The following is a 16,870-nucleotide window of genomic DNA, read 5'->3' as shown; positions in this document are numbered from 1 at the left end:
ATCCCAGAAATGATTCAATGTGTTTTTTGGAACATGATGCTGAAGATGTCTAAATGGTGACTGCGTGAGGGTAAAGACATGGCAATAAGCAAACTGATTCACAACCCCCCACTTTTAATTGTACTCTGAAACCTGCTGCTTGCAGTGGGCAACCTCCCCCTTCCTGATATATACAAGGGTAAACTTTAGAACTGCGTACACATTTCCGAACCCCCACATGCTCACTGAATGTATGGAGGGGGAAGTGGGCCACACATATTACATCTCCACATTTTAGTGTCCGTGTAAAAGGGACTGTGGCGTTTGCCTCCTAGGTGGGTCATAAGGAAAGGGTTAAAATGAGTGTGATGTGATTGGCCAGTGGAAACTGATAGGAGGAGTTAGGGTTAGAGTGGGTGTTGTGTGAAAGTCAGTTGAGAGTTGGGAGTTGGAGAAGGAAGAGGGAGGAATAGTCTGTGGGTTGGTCGAGTTGTGTTGTGAGAGAGTGAGAGGAATTGTTAGGTGGAGTCAGATAGTTAGTTGGGATAATCAGTTTGAAGTTGTTAGGAACATTGGGTCAGTAAAGGAACTAAGATTAAGAAACTGACAAGATAAATTTACTGATACCATAAGCTTGTTCATGCCTATAAAAAGAAACTTGATTATTTGTTAATGTTAACAACTGTCTGGACTCTGTGTGTACCCGTGAGAAACGGGTTGGTGGCAGTAAAGAAAGCAATTACAGTGGTGGCATAGGTCAATAGACTGTCAAACATCTGGGGACCCTGTGTGAACGCCACAGGGACCTACTACATACATGCATACATGTGCAATTGGAGGAGCCCAACACACAACTACTTGTGTAGGACCCTTTCAATCTAATGCTAAATGCATAGGCGTTGGAGATGGGGTCATATGGCTTCTTGCTGTTTTCCCACACATTTTTCTTTTTTATGTGTGTGTGTGTGTGTGTGTACGCACACACACACACACACACACACACACTCTTAGCCCTCCTTTGAACTTTTGACGCTTTCTCTCTTGTCAGTGGAGAAGCTGACAGATATTAGCAGGACACAAATATATTCTTCTTTTCTCATCTCATTGTCCATCTCCTATCCCTGGCTTAAAGAAAGGTGTATGCAGTCAATGTTCATTGCATTTTACGCTTGGATAATCTAAATCCCCTTCAAAGGCACGTTTTATTTTTAACATTCAGTAGAAGAATTTTAGCTGTGCAGGTTTCCAATAATTTATGAGGATATGAGTTGCACGTAACCTGAAACAGAGTCTGCATCACAAAATGTCTGTGTGCTATGCAAGGTTGGAAATGACAGGGAGCAGAACGATCCTTCTGGCTAGGTGATCTCTCCGGGAGTAGTCAGAATACCAAGGACACCTTCAATAAAGATGCCTGTTTCAGCTCATACATGCTCATAGGCGCACTTTAATTATAAATGCAGGGTGCCTGCAAATCAGAATTCACATCGATTGCATCAGTCTTGAGGAAGGTGACTTGGAAATTTAACAGTCATTTAATAAAGAATAAAGAGTGCATGGTGTGGCTAAGGGCCCATTCACACAAGCACCTGAGGTGATACAATTTTATGATAAACTTGCCTTTGATTAAGGAGTATTGCATATGACAAGGCTTGCTTTCATTCAGCACCTGACAGACAGGGAAGTATGTTGTCCTTTATCAATCTGGCTTCTAATGCAGGGTGAGAGTGTGTTAACCTTTCCCATGTCCAATTCTTTGTCGAATATGATGTCTCTTGCTTGAATAATCCAGTTGTTGCATATGTGGGAGGAATGGCACTCCAGCTAGTTGCACATGCAAATAAAGCCAAGTGTGCTACTGCTTTTCTATTCATTTCTGCATCGTTTTATTGTTCCTTCGGTTGCAAATGATGACTTTTGTATTTCTAGGTATAAAATAAATTAGAAATGTTTTAATAAAGCAAAACGAAGAGTGTCAATATCTAGCACCTTAAGTTTTTTAAAAAATTGATCACAGTGTCATATGTTAACAGGGACAGGAGTGATTTATATTGTTCCAACTTGGACTCCGTGCTTTCATATATTCTGTGCTGTGTCCTTTCGTATGGAGGCTGAACAGGGCTGCCATTTCAAGAAAAGAATTCAGGTTGGCAATTACCTACCTAGGAAAGAGAGTTGGGCGGTTAGTGCAGTATGCCTCTTTGAAGAAAAAGATGTGATGTGTGTGAGATGATTGAGAAGAAGAAGAAGAAGAGTTTCGATTTGATATCCCGCTTTATCACTACCCGAAGGAGTCTCAAAGCGGCTAACAATCTCCTTTCCCCTCCTCCCCCACAACAAACACTCTGTGAGGTGTGTGGGGCTGAGAGACTTCAAAGAAGTGTGACTAGCCCAAGGTCACCCAGCAGCTGCATGTGGAGGAGCGGAGACATGAACCCGGTTCACTAGATTATGAGTCTACCGCTCTTAACCACTACACCACACTGGCGTAGTTTACTCCTCTTAATATTGCATTAGTTTTGCATTGACGTTTAACATCTTTTAGTTGATTCTTTAAAAAAATATTCTTGCAAGCTACACATGAACAATACCTTATTTAGGTCACTGGTATGAGACAATAAGGGGGCAGCCTGTTGACCTCTACTTTGGGCGTCCAGTGTCATAAAAACTCAAGCTCTGGATACTAAATCTTTCTTTTCCTGTGTATGCCATTAACTCCAGCACCCAAGGGGGACATCCTCTCCTTCCCTTATAACAATGAAAGCTACATTTAATTAAATAGGCTCCTCAATCCAATTTAAGCTCCCTAGCAGTGGGAAGCTAGAATTAAGCACCTTCCCAACAATAATCAAAAGTGTTTCATCCTCTCACCAGCTCCTTTATCCTCTCAGCAGCCATTTTTGGACTGTCCAAACCTAGCCTTCATGTTTCATTTTAGACTCTAAATGAGTTCAGAACCTGGCTTTCTGACTCAGAAACCACTCAAGTCTTGCAACATCTTTATTAAGTTAATAAAAGTACAGTATTTTATAATTCTGAAAGCATGGCAGATTTGTCAGCCCTAAATATTTAAAATAATCAGAGAAGGGCATGGTTTTATGCTGATTTCTTCCTAAGCAAATCTCACTACAGTTACTGGGATTTCTGAGGAAGTTTAAAATAAAATACGTCTCAATTGCAGTTAGGTTTGTTATTGCCTTCTAAATGTGTGCTACAGTTCAGTTGTGCTTTCAAACTTATCAAGCAAACTGTAATATTACAGGGGGGTTTTATTCTTTAAAAACACTACAGTTCTCATAAGCAGCAGTGAGCATCTAAAAGCCACTAGTTTCTGCTGTAACGTGGCTCCTATACTTGTACTGTATTATCCAAATTGTGTAAAACTTTCTGCTTTTTCAGGGCAGAACTTATTATTAGTTTCCAAGGAAGCAGTTATATTGTGGTGTTTTGTTTTATTTTAACTTAGTTACATATCTCCAGTCCCCAAAACAACATTTCTAAAAGATTCTGATTTCTTCCATGAGGCAATTTTAATTGTTCTCCTGCTCAGGGGTGGAGGAAGTGGGGTGCAGCGGGGGTGGGTCTCCCCGGGTGTCACCACTGAGGGGAGTGACAAAATGCCGGGTAGCACTCACCGCGGGGCCTGCAGCGTGCCTGAGCCACACGTCTCTCCTGGGAGTGACGCGGTGGCTTGGGCGCTTGCAGGCTTCGCACTGCCCCAAACGGTCTGCCCGCCGCCTCTCCCTCAGCTCTAGGGCGGCTGAGTAGGAGGAGGCAGGCAGACTCCTTGGAGGCCCCGCAGAGCGTCCTGCCCCGCATGGCCCCGCCCCATGGGTGGCTGGCCCCGCCCCATGTCACAGGGCACGCACGCCGCCCCAGGTGCCCAATCAGCTTGCTCCGCCACTGCTCCTGCCACAGGCTTCTTAAATGCAAAGCTGGTGGTATGCACAACTATAATGAGGTCAGCTCAATGTCTGAGTCCCCCAGTTCTCATTTCTTACATCAATAAAAGTTAAACGTGTGTGTTTGAAAACAACAAGAGAGTTTTGTGGCACATCGAAGACCCAACAAATTTCATGTGGCACAAACGTTTATGGGCTGAAGTCCACTTCATCAGATGCATGGAGTGTTACCCTAAGTGGCAGGTATGTTTGCGCATGGGTGGGCATGTGGGGGAACTGTAAGCAGTAGAGTCAGCAAAAAAAGTACAGAGACAATTACATTAGAGCTTGACAGTGACCATTCACAGACATTGGTAAACTAATTATCACTTGTAGTGAGTAAAAAACCTGTTCTCCTGATTCAAACCACAGTTAGTAGAATTAAACTTCATGATAAATTGTAAATCAGCAGTTTCACAATGCAGTCTCTCTTTGAAGTTCCTTGGTTCTGGGATGTCCATCTTATGGTCACTAGCAGAGCATCCTGGGTGGTTGAAATGCTGCCTTACTAGTTTTTGAATATTGCTGCTTCTGATGTTGGATTTGTGTCTGTAAGATAATCATAGGGGGAAGTCTGTAACAGTGTGTCTGGCGGAACCATTTGCAAGTGCTTTAGGCTAGGAGATTATCATCCCATAATAAAAGAAACCTTTAATCCAACATACCCATCCATGTGTGCATGGAGTTCAGTATGCATTTCTGCATATTTGAAAGTTTAGCCCAAGTCCCATGTCCTGGGGAAAACATAATTTGAACAAGAAGGAATTGGGGAGGGAGATAAGATGCACAAGTCCAACCCAATGCAAAAGCTATACTTTTGGATTAATGAGATAGAGATGGTGCATTAAATTGTTTTGTTTTATTTATCTTAATGTTGTGTTTTAATGCTGCATCCCACACTGGGACCTTAGGCTGTAGCAACAGAAACAAACAAATTAATACAATCTTTCCCATATGAAACATCAGATGTCTGCCTTCATCCCTGTCCCAAATCCTGGCAATGAAGCAATCCTGTATCATGTTCAAGAGCTGTCTTGCTTCTTTCATATCAAAGGATTCATGAAACCTCAAAAATACCTAGGACTGTTGATCGATCCTCATTCTTCTGTGTCTTAGATATTGTTTCTTACCAGAGAAGGCTTTTCCCTCAAGGGAGAATGTCCCTCTGTATCTTGTGGCTTTTCAAGAAATACTCCTCTTTGACGCACTTCCCCTCAAACCAGCTTCCATCTGATTTGAAAATGGAAGCCGTGATTCTCTTGTGGTGTGAACAGCGCATGTGCAGATGAAAGCTTTACTCAGAAGAAATCACTGGGTGAAGGCATCTCTGCTCCTGTTATGATGTGGCAGGAGAAAAAGCAACTTGGAAACCCACCACCTTGCAGAGTTTCAAGCTACTAGTGTGAACAATACCCGATACATTATTCTGCCTTATGGTCCATAAAGAGTAGCTTTTCTAGCAAATAGGTTGACATTCCATGCTGAACTTAAAGAAATCTGATGATAATAGCACCATGTTTCAGATACCAGTTAGGCTGGCCTTATAGCTAATTTCTAACACTGGCCCTATGCTCCCTCCAAAGCCACTCTTGGAGACCCTCTAGAATACTATGGGATGTGTTGGAGGCACTGCAGGTAGGGGGAGGCAATTGGAACTGCCCCCCTCCCCCATATTGTAAAGCCTCAGAGCAGCTCACTCATAGAATTGATTGGCATTCATCCCAGGGAAGCATGCTTCGTATTTCAGCCTTAGGCTCCCGATTAAAAAAAAAGAAAAAAGATCATGACCCTAAACACATTTTACTTGGAAGCTGGTCCCACAGGTTGTGGTTAAAGGTTGCAGTCTGATAATCCAACACGAGGTGCAAGTCCCACTATGTTTAATTGGGCTTTAAGGCTGCATAGGCTTGCCACCTCAAGCACTGATTAAAACAACCCTGACTGAAGTGCTTAGGGAAGTTTTGCAAATTTGGTCTCACTGGTGCTTCATAGTGACTTTAATAATTTCTTAGCTTCCCTGATAATTTATTTTATACCTAGTGTCATTGCTCTGTCATTAAGACTGCTTTATGCAGTATGATTTGTCTCGTCTCTTTGCCATTATTTACCCTTTTTATTTTAATTGTCTTTGGCAGTGTGCCTCAAATGCAGAGGATTTAGTATCTATCCCTTGGAGAGAATAGAACCAGCAGCAAAATATGTTAAATATTTTAATAAATGTAAATCAATCTTACGGCACACCACTGCAGAGGAGTGGAAGATTGTCCTCCAAAAGATTGTCTTGTCAAAAGATTTCCAAGTGCTTGGTATTTTTAACAGTGCTACAAAAAAAGGAGGGGGGGGGCGAAGAGTCATTTGAAGGAGAGTTATTGAAGTAATTTTCTCTCCTGCTTTTAGAACTCTCAGAGCATAAGAGGGGTGATAGATAGATAGATATTAATTCTAAAGCACCTCACAACTGAAAGCAGATTGTCAAGTACATTTTGACTGCTCTCCTGTGTTTGCTAGGCATCTATTGCAATTCAGCCACGTTAGCTGTAGGCAGAGGTTTCTACAGGGATTTGATTATAATACTGTAGTAGCTCTGCCTTTTCAGCTTTCCTTCCAACAGTTGTCAAGAGTTCTGATAGTTCTGACCTTGACGGGAGCCTAAGATATCTCTGGAGGATTGTTCTCTTATGTGTTCGTCATATCCAAAAGTATATCTTCACTAGACAAAACAGGAGGCTGCATTCTAGTCCACTATGTCTCTGAACATTGCTGATAGTGCATTATATCGTACCTACCTGAGTGCAGTGCAGCCATTGTGAAATTAAGGAGGGAACAGAGTTTAACTGGCATGGAAGCAGTGACTATGAAAGGGTCTCTCCATGCAGCATTACTCCATCTCACCTACTCCAGTTTCATTTCCAGTGTGAATGCAAGAGAGCAAAAACGTTGCTTTTTATTGATACCCAAGCTCTTACCTCAAGCTGAGAATTTGAAGATAAATATGAAAGGATATTAGAATGCATCTCTGCTTTGTTTGGGCAGTGACACTTTGAAATCAAGACAGTGCAAGAGAAGACTCTGTTCCTTCCCTTGATTTGACCTCAAGTTCCCAGATCCCACCAGCCAGAGAGCAGAATACAGACTTTTCTGTGTGATCAACATGAAGGACAGATGTAATGCCAGCACTTAATTGCTGGCACAGATGGCCAGTTTCTGCAGGGGGGATGGTTCCCAAATTGTAACTCAGCATTGCCGCTGTGATGTTTCAGGCCTACCAACTTGTGGGCAGGCAGAGTGCCATCAATTCAGATGCCTCTGGGTGTAGGCAGCCAAATGACTATCAGCTGTAATTATGAATAGCCAAGAACAACAACAATAAAAACACCCAAAGGTTCCTGCAGCTACATGGAGCATTTTGGCACTCCTAATATACCTTAGTGAGTAGCATCTTAATATAGTCTAGGCAACCATTTTGGATTTTGCGTGCCAGGATCCATTTGGTTTTGTGGGATACAAGATCCATATTTAATTCAGAAGAGTAGCTGCATTTGTCTGCAGCCACAAAAATAAAAGTAGTTCTGTGGACCTCCAGCGACTGACTGGTTTACTTGGGCAAGTCCTTTCATAGGCCATGGCCAACTCTACATAATAGACGCATGAAATGAGTTGAGAAGATAAGTATGTGTATGGTGGTACAGTATATATAACTCAACCTCATATTTCAGCACACACCTGGTAGCCCAAGGCGACAAGAAACTGCATGTAGGTGAGTGAGTGAGTGAGTGAGTGAGTGAGTGAGCTGGCAGAAGAGGGATGAATCACTCTGTTCGCCTCTGGGCACAGAATAGAAACCAAGTGGGCTACCAGAGGAGGGAAGCCCTCCCCATGCCCAGAATAGAAATGCAAGGAGCTGCTGTATTGAAGTTGTCCATTCCTTCTTTTGCAGCCTCCAGCAGGACAATACTTCCTCCTCCTTCCCTGCCTTCTTTTCTTTTTTGCAGGCTAGTAACTTTTGTGGCCTTTAGGCCAATGTAAATATGGGTTGAAAACCAAGTTATCAAAATTAGAAAGAAAGATAATGTAGCAGTCTGTTTCAGGAGTACTAAGCACAGTAGGTGTACCACATTCAGCTAAGAAACTTTTTGAAGCGAGAAAGCCACCAATAATCCTTATACAGCCCCTCAGAAATGATGTCTGACTTGTTAGTGCTTACAGGCCCTGAAGTTTCCTGGACCATTTATTATAAAGGCAAGTTTGATGGTTGCTGGATCCAAACCCAGGACAGGAATTTGAATCTTTGCCACAAGGTGAAGTTGGTGAATACCACTAACACTACTAGCTGCGGCCTGAAGATGTAGGCCACAACAGTCCTAGAGACAAAGTAGGTCTTCAAACAATCAAGACCAGCAGGTGGTTCAGCCTTCCCGAAACTGGTGTCTTCTAGATGTTTAGGAGCTAGCAATCTGGTGCTATGACATCTGGAGGGCACCAGGTTGGGAAACTCCATGCCTAGAATACTCCATGCTTAGTTTGTGTGCTGATTGCTTTCAGACCATCGAACATGATAATCATCTTTGCCTCAGAATTATCAAGTCTGATTGACTTCCAGCAGTCCCTATTCCATATGTGTAATACATTGCAGGACTGAAGCCACTTGTATTTAAATAGTTGTGTAAGCTAATATTCAGCTAATAAGTTTTAGTTTTTGCCACCACATGGGACAATCTGGCAAATGAATGTAACAGAATTTAATCTACACACACACACAAACTAACCATGCATTTCTGTTCATGTTTACTCGGGAGTGATGCCCATTGTGTTCAGTGTCACTCCCAGAGTAAGTGTCTATAAGTGTGTATAGGGTTGCAGCATAAATATTAAGGTCCTAGAGGCAGAATGTGTGTCAGGCTAGACTGGACTGAGCTTGTATGTACGATGAATGAGCAAGCACACTTTACTGCTGCTTACCAGATGCTAAATGACTCTGCTATTACAAAATCTTTTTACAGATCCATTGGGCTAGCACAATAAAAGGAGATTCAGGTGCATCACACAGCTCTTGGAGAGCACCTAGTCATAGATGATAATTACTATGTAAACAACCACTCACAGCAAGCTTCTGTTGCTTTCAGGCTCTTAGAGGGTAGGAATACTCATAGGATTTTGTTTTGCTGGTAAGTGGAATGGTTGATGGGAATACAGTCGTCTTGGTGGAGTTAAACATAATTCTGGGTCCATAAAATCCCCATAGTAATTAGCAGTAATTTGGTGTTTACCGTTAGTAATGACAGGGCTCTGTAGTTTGCTTTTTGTTGTGTCAGCATTTAAAGAAAAACAGGTTATCAGACCCCACCCCACCCCAAAAAAAGTCACGTTATTTCAGCTGGTATATGTTTTTGTAAGCTAGTTTAACATTCTGCAACCATTTATTTTTATTTTTATTTGATTACATTTATACTCCATCTTCCCTGCAAGGACCTGAAGGTGGCATGCAGTACATGGTTATTTCCTTCCTCATTTTATCCTCACAACAACCCTGTGAGGTAGGTTAGGCGGAGAGACAATGAGTGGTCTCCAACTAATTTTACTCAAGTACAACCCTTGAAATTAATGTGCATGGTTAAGTTAGCTCTGTTAAATTCAGTAGGTCTAAGTAAAACTTAGTTGACTGCCACCCGGTGAACTTCATGGCAGAATGGGGATTTTTGGACACTGGTCTCCCAGTTCCTAGTGCAATAGGGAATATAAGAGAAGAGAAACCAAGGGAATGCTGTAATACTCCCATAGGAATGTCTTTCTCCAGGTGCACTGCAGGTTATAAACAATGCTTTCAGCACCTGCTGAGCAACCAGTCTGCTCAAATAACCTAAAACGAGAGTGCTGAAGGAGCTGCCTGAGCGAAATTCTGACTTAAGATTCAGAAAGCCAAAGATAAATCAGAACAATAAGGATACACGGTAGACATGCAAGACAGGCATGCAGTGTTGAAAGCTGAGAGTAGGCAGAAGTATCAAGGGCAGGTGCCAAGCTAGGGATAAGCAGGGGAGGAGCTGGATCTGTTTCTGCGCACGCTGTTGATTAATACATTAATGAGTGTTACTCCGTGTTTCATCACTAAGTGACTTACAGCTGAATTGTGTCAGCTGCCTCCACAGAGAAATATTGTGCTTCAGGTGATGGCAGGTGATATGGGAAAGCTCTCTAGAGTTTGGAACTACAAGCTGCTTTGCTCCTGGAAGTGTGACTGCTTGGTGTTTCAGTCATTGCAATATGCACATCTCAATTCACTCTAATCCCAGTTCACTCAGTTCACTGAGGGCCTTCTGGTGGTTCCCTCACTGCGAGAAGTGAGATTACAGGGAACCAGGCAGAGGGCCTTCTTGGTAGTGGTGCCCACCCTATGGAACACCCTCCCTTCAGATGTCAAGGAAATAAAACAACTATCTGACTTTTAGAAGACATCTGAAAGCAGTCCTGTTTAGGGAAGTTTTTAACGTTCGATGTTTTATCGTGTTTTTAATATTCTGTTGGGAGCCGCCCAGAGTGGCTGGGGAAACCCAGCCAGATGGGCGGGGTATGTATTTGTGTGTATTTGTGTGTGTGTGTGTGTGTGTGTGTGTGTGTGTGTGTGTGTGTGTGTGTATTATACACATATAATTAAGTTTGGACCAATGAGGCCAGTATCCACAGAGCTTGACAACAGTAGAGTGGGGGGGGGGAGAGAGATGGAGGAAAATGATTTGAATCTTTAGTTTTATAATTTCTCCTCTACCCTGTTGGGTGTTTCAATTGTGTTTGAAAAGAAATGAAAAATAAAATATGTTTTATGGCAACAGCATTCCTAATGGTTTAATTTTAGGTGGTCTCGTGTAATCAAAGACATACTTAGCACTCGGTTGCTACAGAAATATGAGTGCTAAATAAAGGATCCCAGATGCTAATGTGTGTTTGTGTGCCAGATTGCAGGATGAAACTGTAGTGGGAAATGCAAAGCACGTGTTTGTTTTTCCCCCTTTCCAGTCTGTATAAAGGGGATAAATCCATCACTGTATATGTATTTCATGCACTTCCAGGCCAAACTAGATTGGAGCTGCCACCCACTTTGTGTCTCGTTTCTCTTGCTTCCTTGTACGTACAGTGGTACCTCGGTTTAAGTACTTCATTCGTTCCAGAGGTCTGTTCTTAACCTGAAACTGTTCTTAACCTGAAGCACCACTTTAGCTAATGGGGCCTCCTGCTGCCACTGCGCCACTGGAGCACGATTTTTGTTCTCATCCTGAAGCAAAGTTCTTAACCCGAGGTACTATTTCTGGGTTAGCGGAGTCTGTAACCTGAAGCGTATGTAACCTGAAGCATATGTAACCCGAGGTACCACTGTAATTACAAACAGCATGTGACATTCATTGCACTATGCATTCCTCTGCCCTCTGCAAATGATATGAGGAAAGGAACCATGCAGTGCAATGGCATGTCACATGTTGTTTGTGTTAGATGCTATAAAGAAGTGAAGAAAAAGAGATGTGGAGCTCTGTGTCTTTTAAAACATCTAGTTGGCACTTGCTTGCACTTCTTCAGTGCCAACCCATTTTTCTTAAGACCATTAAGCCACTCACCGTTTGTTTATTTTCATTTTAACCTGGTCTTTTTTCCATGATAGGACTCAAAAGGTGTAACTCAAATGCACTAAAAACTACATAAAAACAGAATTTGAAATTTCCTTTGAAAGCTGACAAAGAAAAAATAATAACAACCATAATCCCCCCATCAAAAGTAAGAGATTTCCACACCTATTAAAACAGGAATAAAGCTTGAGAATTGAACTTACTTGAAATCATTCTAGAATGAAACCAGTCCTGTCTCCTGTGGGATAAAAATAAGAGTAAGCTCAACAAAATCCTCTGGGAGGGCTCTCCACAAATTGGGAGAACAAATTCTACTCCTAGCCACCAAACAAACTTCACTGGATCTGGTACTCAAAACAGGACTTTTGGGGATGACCAGAACACACAAGGGAATTTATGTTCATTTAAAAGATGTTCCTTAAAGTTTAAAACCAGCACTTTTAATCATGCCTGGGAACTAACTGGGAACCAGTGATGTCTTTCTAACACAAATGCAACATGTTTCCTATGACCAGCCCCAGTTAACTTCTGGGGGGGGGCATATTCTGGACAGGCTGAGTGTGCTAGCATATTGTAATGTGATTCTTGCTCAATGGTGTAATGTACAGTGTGGTAAAAGTATAATGCAGTGCCTTCATGATTTTATAAAATATTATTTGCAGGGAGGGTTGTTGCGTTAATACTTAATTTGTCACCTTCTGTGTGTTTCTTTCCAGAGATTCGAGCTCAGCTAATAGAGCAACAGAAATGTCTGGAGCAGCAGACGGAGATGAGGGTGCAACTTCTTCAAGACCTGCAAGATTTCTTTCGCAAAAAAGCGGAAATAGAGACTGAATATTCTCGCAATTTAGAAAAATTAGCAGAAAGGTTCATGGCGAAAACAAGAAGTACTAAGGACCATCAACAATACAAGTGAGCCAAGAAACCTTATACACTCAGTAGTCTAGTTCAGATATTGTAATCTTAGTCTGATAAGCCATGGTTCATTGGAGTAGGAACAAGCTATGTGCCTGCCCACCTGGCTTTGGCAAATATATCCTGGTTTCCTTAAAAAAATAAATCAGTTTCTTATGATGTCATAGAATTGTAGAGTTGGAAAGCACCCAGAGGATCCTCTAGTCCAGCCCCTTGCAATACAGGAATCATAACTAAATAATCTCCGACCATCTGACCAAATAATCTCTGATGGCCATCTAACCTCTGTTTAAAAACCTTAAGTGAAGGAGAGGACACCACTATCTGACGTAGTTGTTTGTTCTATTACCAAACAGCTCTTGCTGTCAAAAAGTTCTTCCTAATGTTTAGTTGGAATCTCCAAATGAGGAAACGGTTTTAAGGGCTCCTTTCAATGTGAAACAAAGACTGTATTCTGGTTACATGTCCTAGCTTGGAGGGAGACTTTAAACCAAGAACTATTGGGTAAAACCAGGCAGGCAAGGAGGAAGTGTGCAGGCATGTGACTTATTCCTAGTCCAATTGGATCAAGACCATGATATTTCAATGTAGTTTAAGTGCTTTTTTCTTAAAATGAAATTACTTGGGGATCAGTTGTTGTTTTTTGCTGGGGGGAGGAATCAGTTTTATATAGTATTAAAAACAGCAGTGTGCATTTATTTGCATTCTGATTTTTAACGTGAGTCCTCCTGATAACTCTGGGAGGTATCTGTGATTGTCATTTGAGAGAAGGAGATATGAGGTAGAAAGATAGTGACTGATGCCGTTCTGTGAGTTTATGATCACTAAACAATGATCCAAATACCGAATCCCCAAGGTTCCTGTCAGCCAGATCCACCCAACCATCTCTTGCACTAAGCTGGGCAAGGGGGTAGATTGGGCAGCTCAGCTGAGTAAGACATTACCAATGCAGTAATGCAAACAGCCACTTCATCACACACATCTTTCCACCATCAAACATGTAGGCAGGGCAGGAGTGCCATCAGCAGGATGCCTGACAGCAATAGTCAGTGGAAGGTGCCGAAATAGGGTGTTTCACAGGTGGAACTGATCTGGTCTGGGATGGTTGGCTCTCAAGTAAGTCACGCTGCTGTTATTCAATGGCATGATGGCCGATCTGGGCTTGATCACGGCAGCAGCTCAAGGCCGGCGCAGCTACGTTACTGCTTCCACTTCTGCAAATGTGGCAGTGGCCCTGCCATTCTCATAAAGCCCTGGCGGGGGTCATGGGTTTAAGTTTAGAATGCATCCTAAACACCATCTAATTGACTGTGCTAGCTGTATCTGCTGGCTATAATTTAAGTAGTACATAAATTTACAACATTTCCATTAACCAAAACACTATTTCTGCAGTAATTCTATAACCAGGTTGTTGGGAAGTAGTGTAGTGGATGGGACCATTATTTCCCTCCATGAAATCAGAGTGTAGAAAGCAGAAGCGTGAAACAATCGTGTGTCTTTTTATGCTCCTTTTCATTCATACCATCCAAAGTATATATTAGTCTTTCCACCTGATGTGGAGTGTGGTGATATCCTGTCCCCGAGATATGTCCTTGTTTCCAGTTGCATGCTATAATGTTCAACTGGAAGCATCTTGCTTTGTTGTTTGGTGACTTCCTGCATGAATATAAATGATGCTGGCAAATAGGTAAAGGTAAAGGTACCCCTGCCCGTATGGGCCGGTCTTGACAGACTCTAGGGTTGTGCGCTCATCTCACTCTAGAGGCCGGGAGCCAGCGCTGTCCGCAGACACTTCCGGGTCACGTGGCCAACATGACGAAGCTGCTCTGGCGAGCCAGAGCAGCACACGGAAATGCCGTTTACCTTCCCGCTAGTAAGTGGTCCCTATTTATCTACTTGCACCCAGGGGTGCTTTCGAACTGCTAGGTTGGCAGGCGCTGGGACCGAGCAACGGGAGCACACCCCGCCGCGGGGATTCGAACCGCCGACCATGCGATCGGCAAGTCCTAGGCACTGAGGTTTTACCCACAGCGCCACCTGCGTCCCTAACGGGTGGCAAATAGAGTGTCATTTAAATGGTTATATCTTTAAAAATGCATATTTTTGTTTTATTACTAATGTAATAGACAACCCCTATCAAGTAAATCTGAGATTCTTAACATATCCTGGTTGAGGACAACCATGAAAGATTAAAATCTCCATCACCCTTAAATATGCATTGTAATAATCCCTTTTGCAATCCTGCAGTCGCCCTGATGTTCACTGTCAGTGGTTGCTTAAAGAGTGTTAAGAAATTATTACTGCATATAGTAATACAATTCTGGTTATGTTTCCTTAAGTTACCCATTCCTTAATGTACTTATACAGATAAATTGTTGTGGTCATGTTCTTATTGATACTGGTAGCAAATACAAATGATGTAAATATCTGCTGTACTCAACAGGAAAGACCAGAATCTGCTGTCTCCAGTAAATTGCTGGTATTTACTCCTCAACCAAGTGAGACGGGAAAGCAAAGATCATGCAACCTTGAGTGATATCTACCTGAACAACGTCATCATGCGATTTATGCAGATAAGTGAAGATTCCACAAGGATGTTCAAGAAGGTATTGTATTTTGATCGTTCGGGTTTTATCTTGAAATCATAGAATTGTAAAGTTGGAAGGGAACCCGAGGATCATCCAGTCCAACCCCCTGCAATGCAGGAAAATGCAGCTGTCCCATCGAATCTGTAACCTTGGTGTTGTCAGCAGCACACTGTAACCAACTGAGCTATCCAGGTAGTTATGAGAGCAATCCTGGCCCCTAGATCCCAGCTGGAGGGAATCAGCATGGGGTGGAGCCTGTGAGTAGCTGGGTGTTTCTATTCTAGAGGCCACATTTACACCCATTGAAAGAAAGCTCCACAGGCACATAATAATAATAATAATAATAATAATAATAATAATAATAATAATAATAATTTTATTCATAGCCCGCCCTCCCCAGCTAAGACCGGGCTCAGGGCGGCTAACACTAGGTAAAAACAATTGATTAAAATACAACTTAAAAACAATATTAAGTACAACATTAAAATGCAGTCTCATTTCAGTAGAAACTCAAATCAAAAACTATTTGGGGATGGAAACGTCAAATCTTCACCAAGGCCAACTATCCAGACTGGTCCTATGTGGGCCAGAAAAAAGCCAGGGAAGTCCCCAAATAGGAGTTCCATCACAGAAGGAGAAAGGTAAAAGGAAAGAGGGTGAGGGGATCAAGTTGATTCCAAGCCAAAGGCCAGGCGGAACAACTCTGTATTACAAGCTATCTACTGCTATTAGTTTATCCAAACCTCCTTCGCTCCCTGCAAAGCCCAACTTGAATCTACCATATTTTTTTTAAAACCCACTGCAAAAAGATAGGCAAAACTTACTGTCTAAAAAAGAAATGTGTGGCTGGTGTTAGCTGACAGGGCTTAGGAAACAATCTACTACTTCACTCTCCCCCCAATTTAAGAGTGCTGTGCCCTAAAGCAATTCTATAGATGTTTCCTCAAAAGTAAGCCCTTGTGAGTTGAGTGAGACTTAATCCTTGGTACGCGTGTGTGGGATTGCAGCCTAAAATACATAATTTTTCAATGAATACTGTGCAGGAGGATGTAATATCCTCCATTAGGGTATTACTGTCTCGCTGACAGCATTTCTTACTGTAAATGTAGACCATAAAGTGCTTTTCGTGATGAAGGTTTTTCTTAAATACAGGAAGGGTTAAAAATAAGCCCTACACTTTGTTATTAAGAGATGTATTTGTCGTCTTCACAATAGGGAGGGAAGTTCATAGATTCAACCTACCAAAGTAGAATAATACTCTATTCTTCTTAAACTACTTGAAAGAGATTCCATTTGTAGAGAATTGAGAAAAAACTGGTTGAAGCAAGAAACCTCCATGCTATGCTATAAGCTGACTGGCTGGGGCAACCCAGTCAGATGGGCGGGTGCAAATTATTATTATTATTATTATTACTACTACTACTACAAACTTCAGCTGCTCTTTATTGTCCAGATGACAATATATTAAACTATTATGGGTTTTCTACAGTCTGTATATGTTGTCCTCAGGACCAGACCAGATGTGCTTATAGTTGGTATATACACATTTTCTGATCTGATTATAAAATGGGTTGAGGGTGTGTGTGTCCATTTTTCACTAAATGGACCATGTGGTGGATGGGTGTGAACTCTCTCTTATGTCAACACAATCCTGCTGCTTGAAGAATGTACCCCCTTCCTCATTGCCGAGAGCCACAATACTAGTCTGAAAAGAGGGATAAAAATATAATAAAATTATGTGGCAGAGTGAAATGCCTGAGGCAAAGAGAATGAATTGCTCTAAAATGGGGATCTTCAGTTCTGTGCTCCATTGCAGCTACACAACATAGTGAAG

At 42.1% G+C, this 16,870-nt stretch overlaps 1 protein-coding gene and 1 long non-coding RNA gene across 2 annotated transcripts in view; both read left to right on the top strand.

Moving 5' to 3' along the window:
- LOC309350924 overlaps positions 1 to 16,870 on the top strand; it is a 215,457-nt gene that overhangs the window by 120,312 nt on the left and 78,275 nt on the right. The gene's annotated exons all lie outside the window — the stretch shown is intronic.
- Positions 1 to 16,870, top strand: part of SRGAP1 (SLIT-ROBO Rho GTPase activating protein 1) — a 114,973-nt gene that overhangs the window by 44,797 nt on the left and 53,306 nt on the right. The window contains exons 2-3 of the mRNA XM_081877856.1: positions 12,250 to 12,445; positions 14,892 to 15,054. Of these exons, the coding sequence (XP_081733982.1) occupies positions 12,250 to 12,445; positions 14,892 to 15,054 (359 nt within the window). The remainder of the gene's footprint in view (positions 1 to 12,249; positions 12,446 to 14,891; positions 15,055 to 16,870) is intronic.

Source organism: Podarcis erhardii, assembly GCF_964252035.2.
Source record: "Podarcis erhardii genome assembly, chromosome: 10".
Classification (NCBI taxonomy): Eukaryota; Metazoa; Chordata; class Lepidosauria; order Squamata; family Lacertidae; genus Podarcis; species Podarcis erhardii.
The sequence above is the reverse complement of the archived record's forward strand: the minus strand, read 5'-3'. Positions and strand labels throughout refer to the sequence as shown.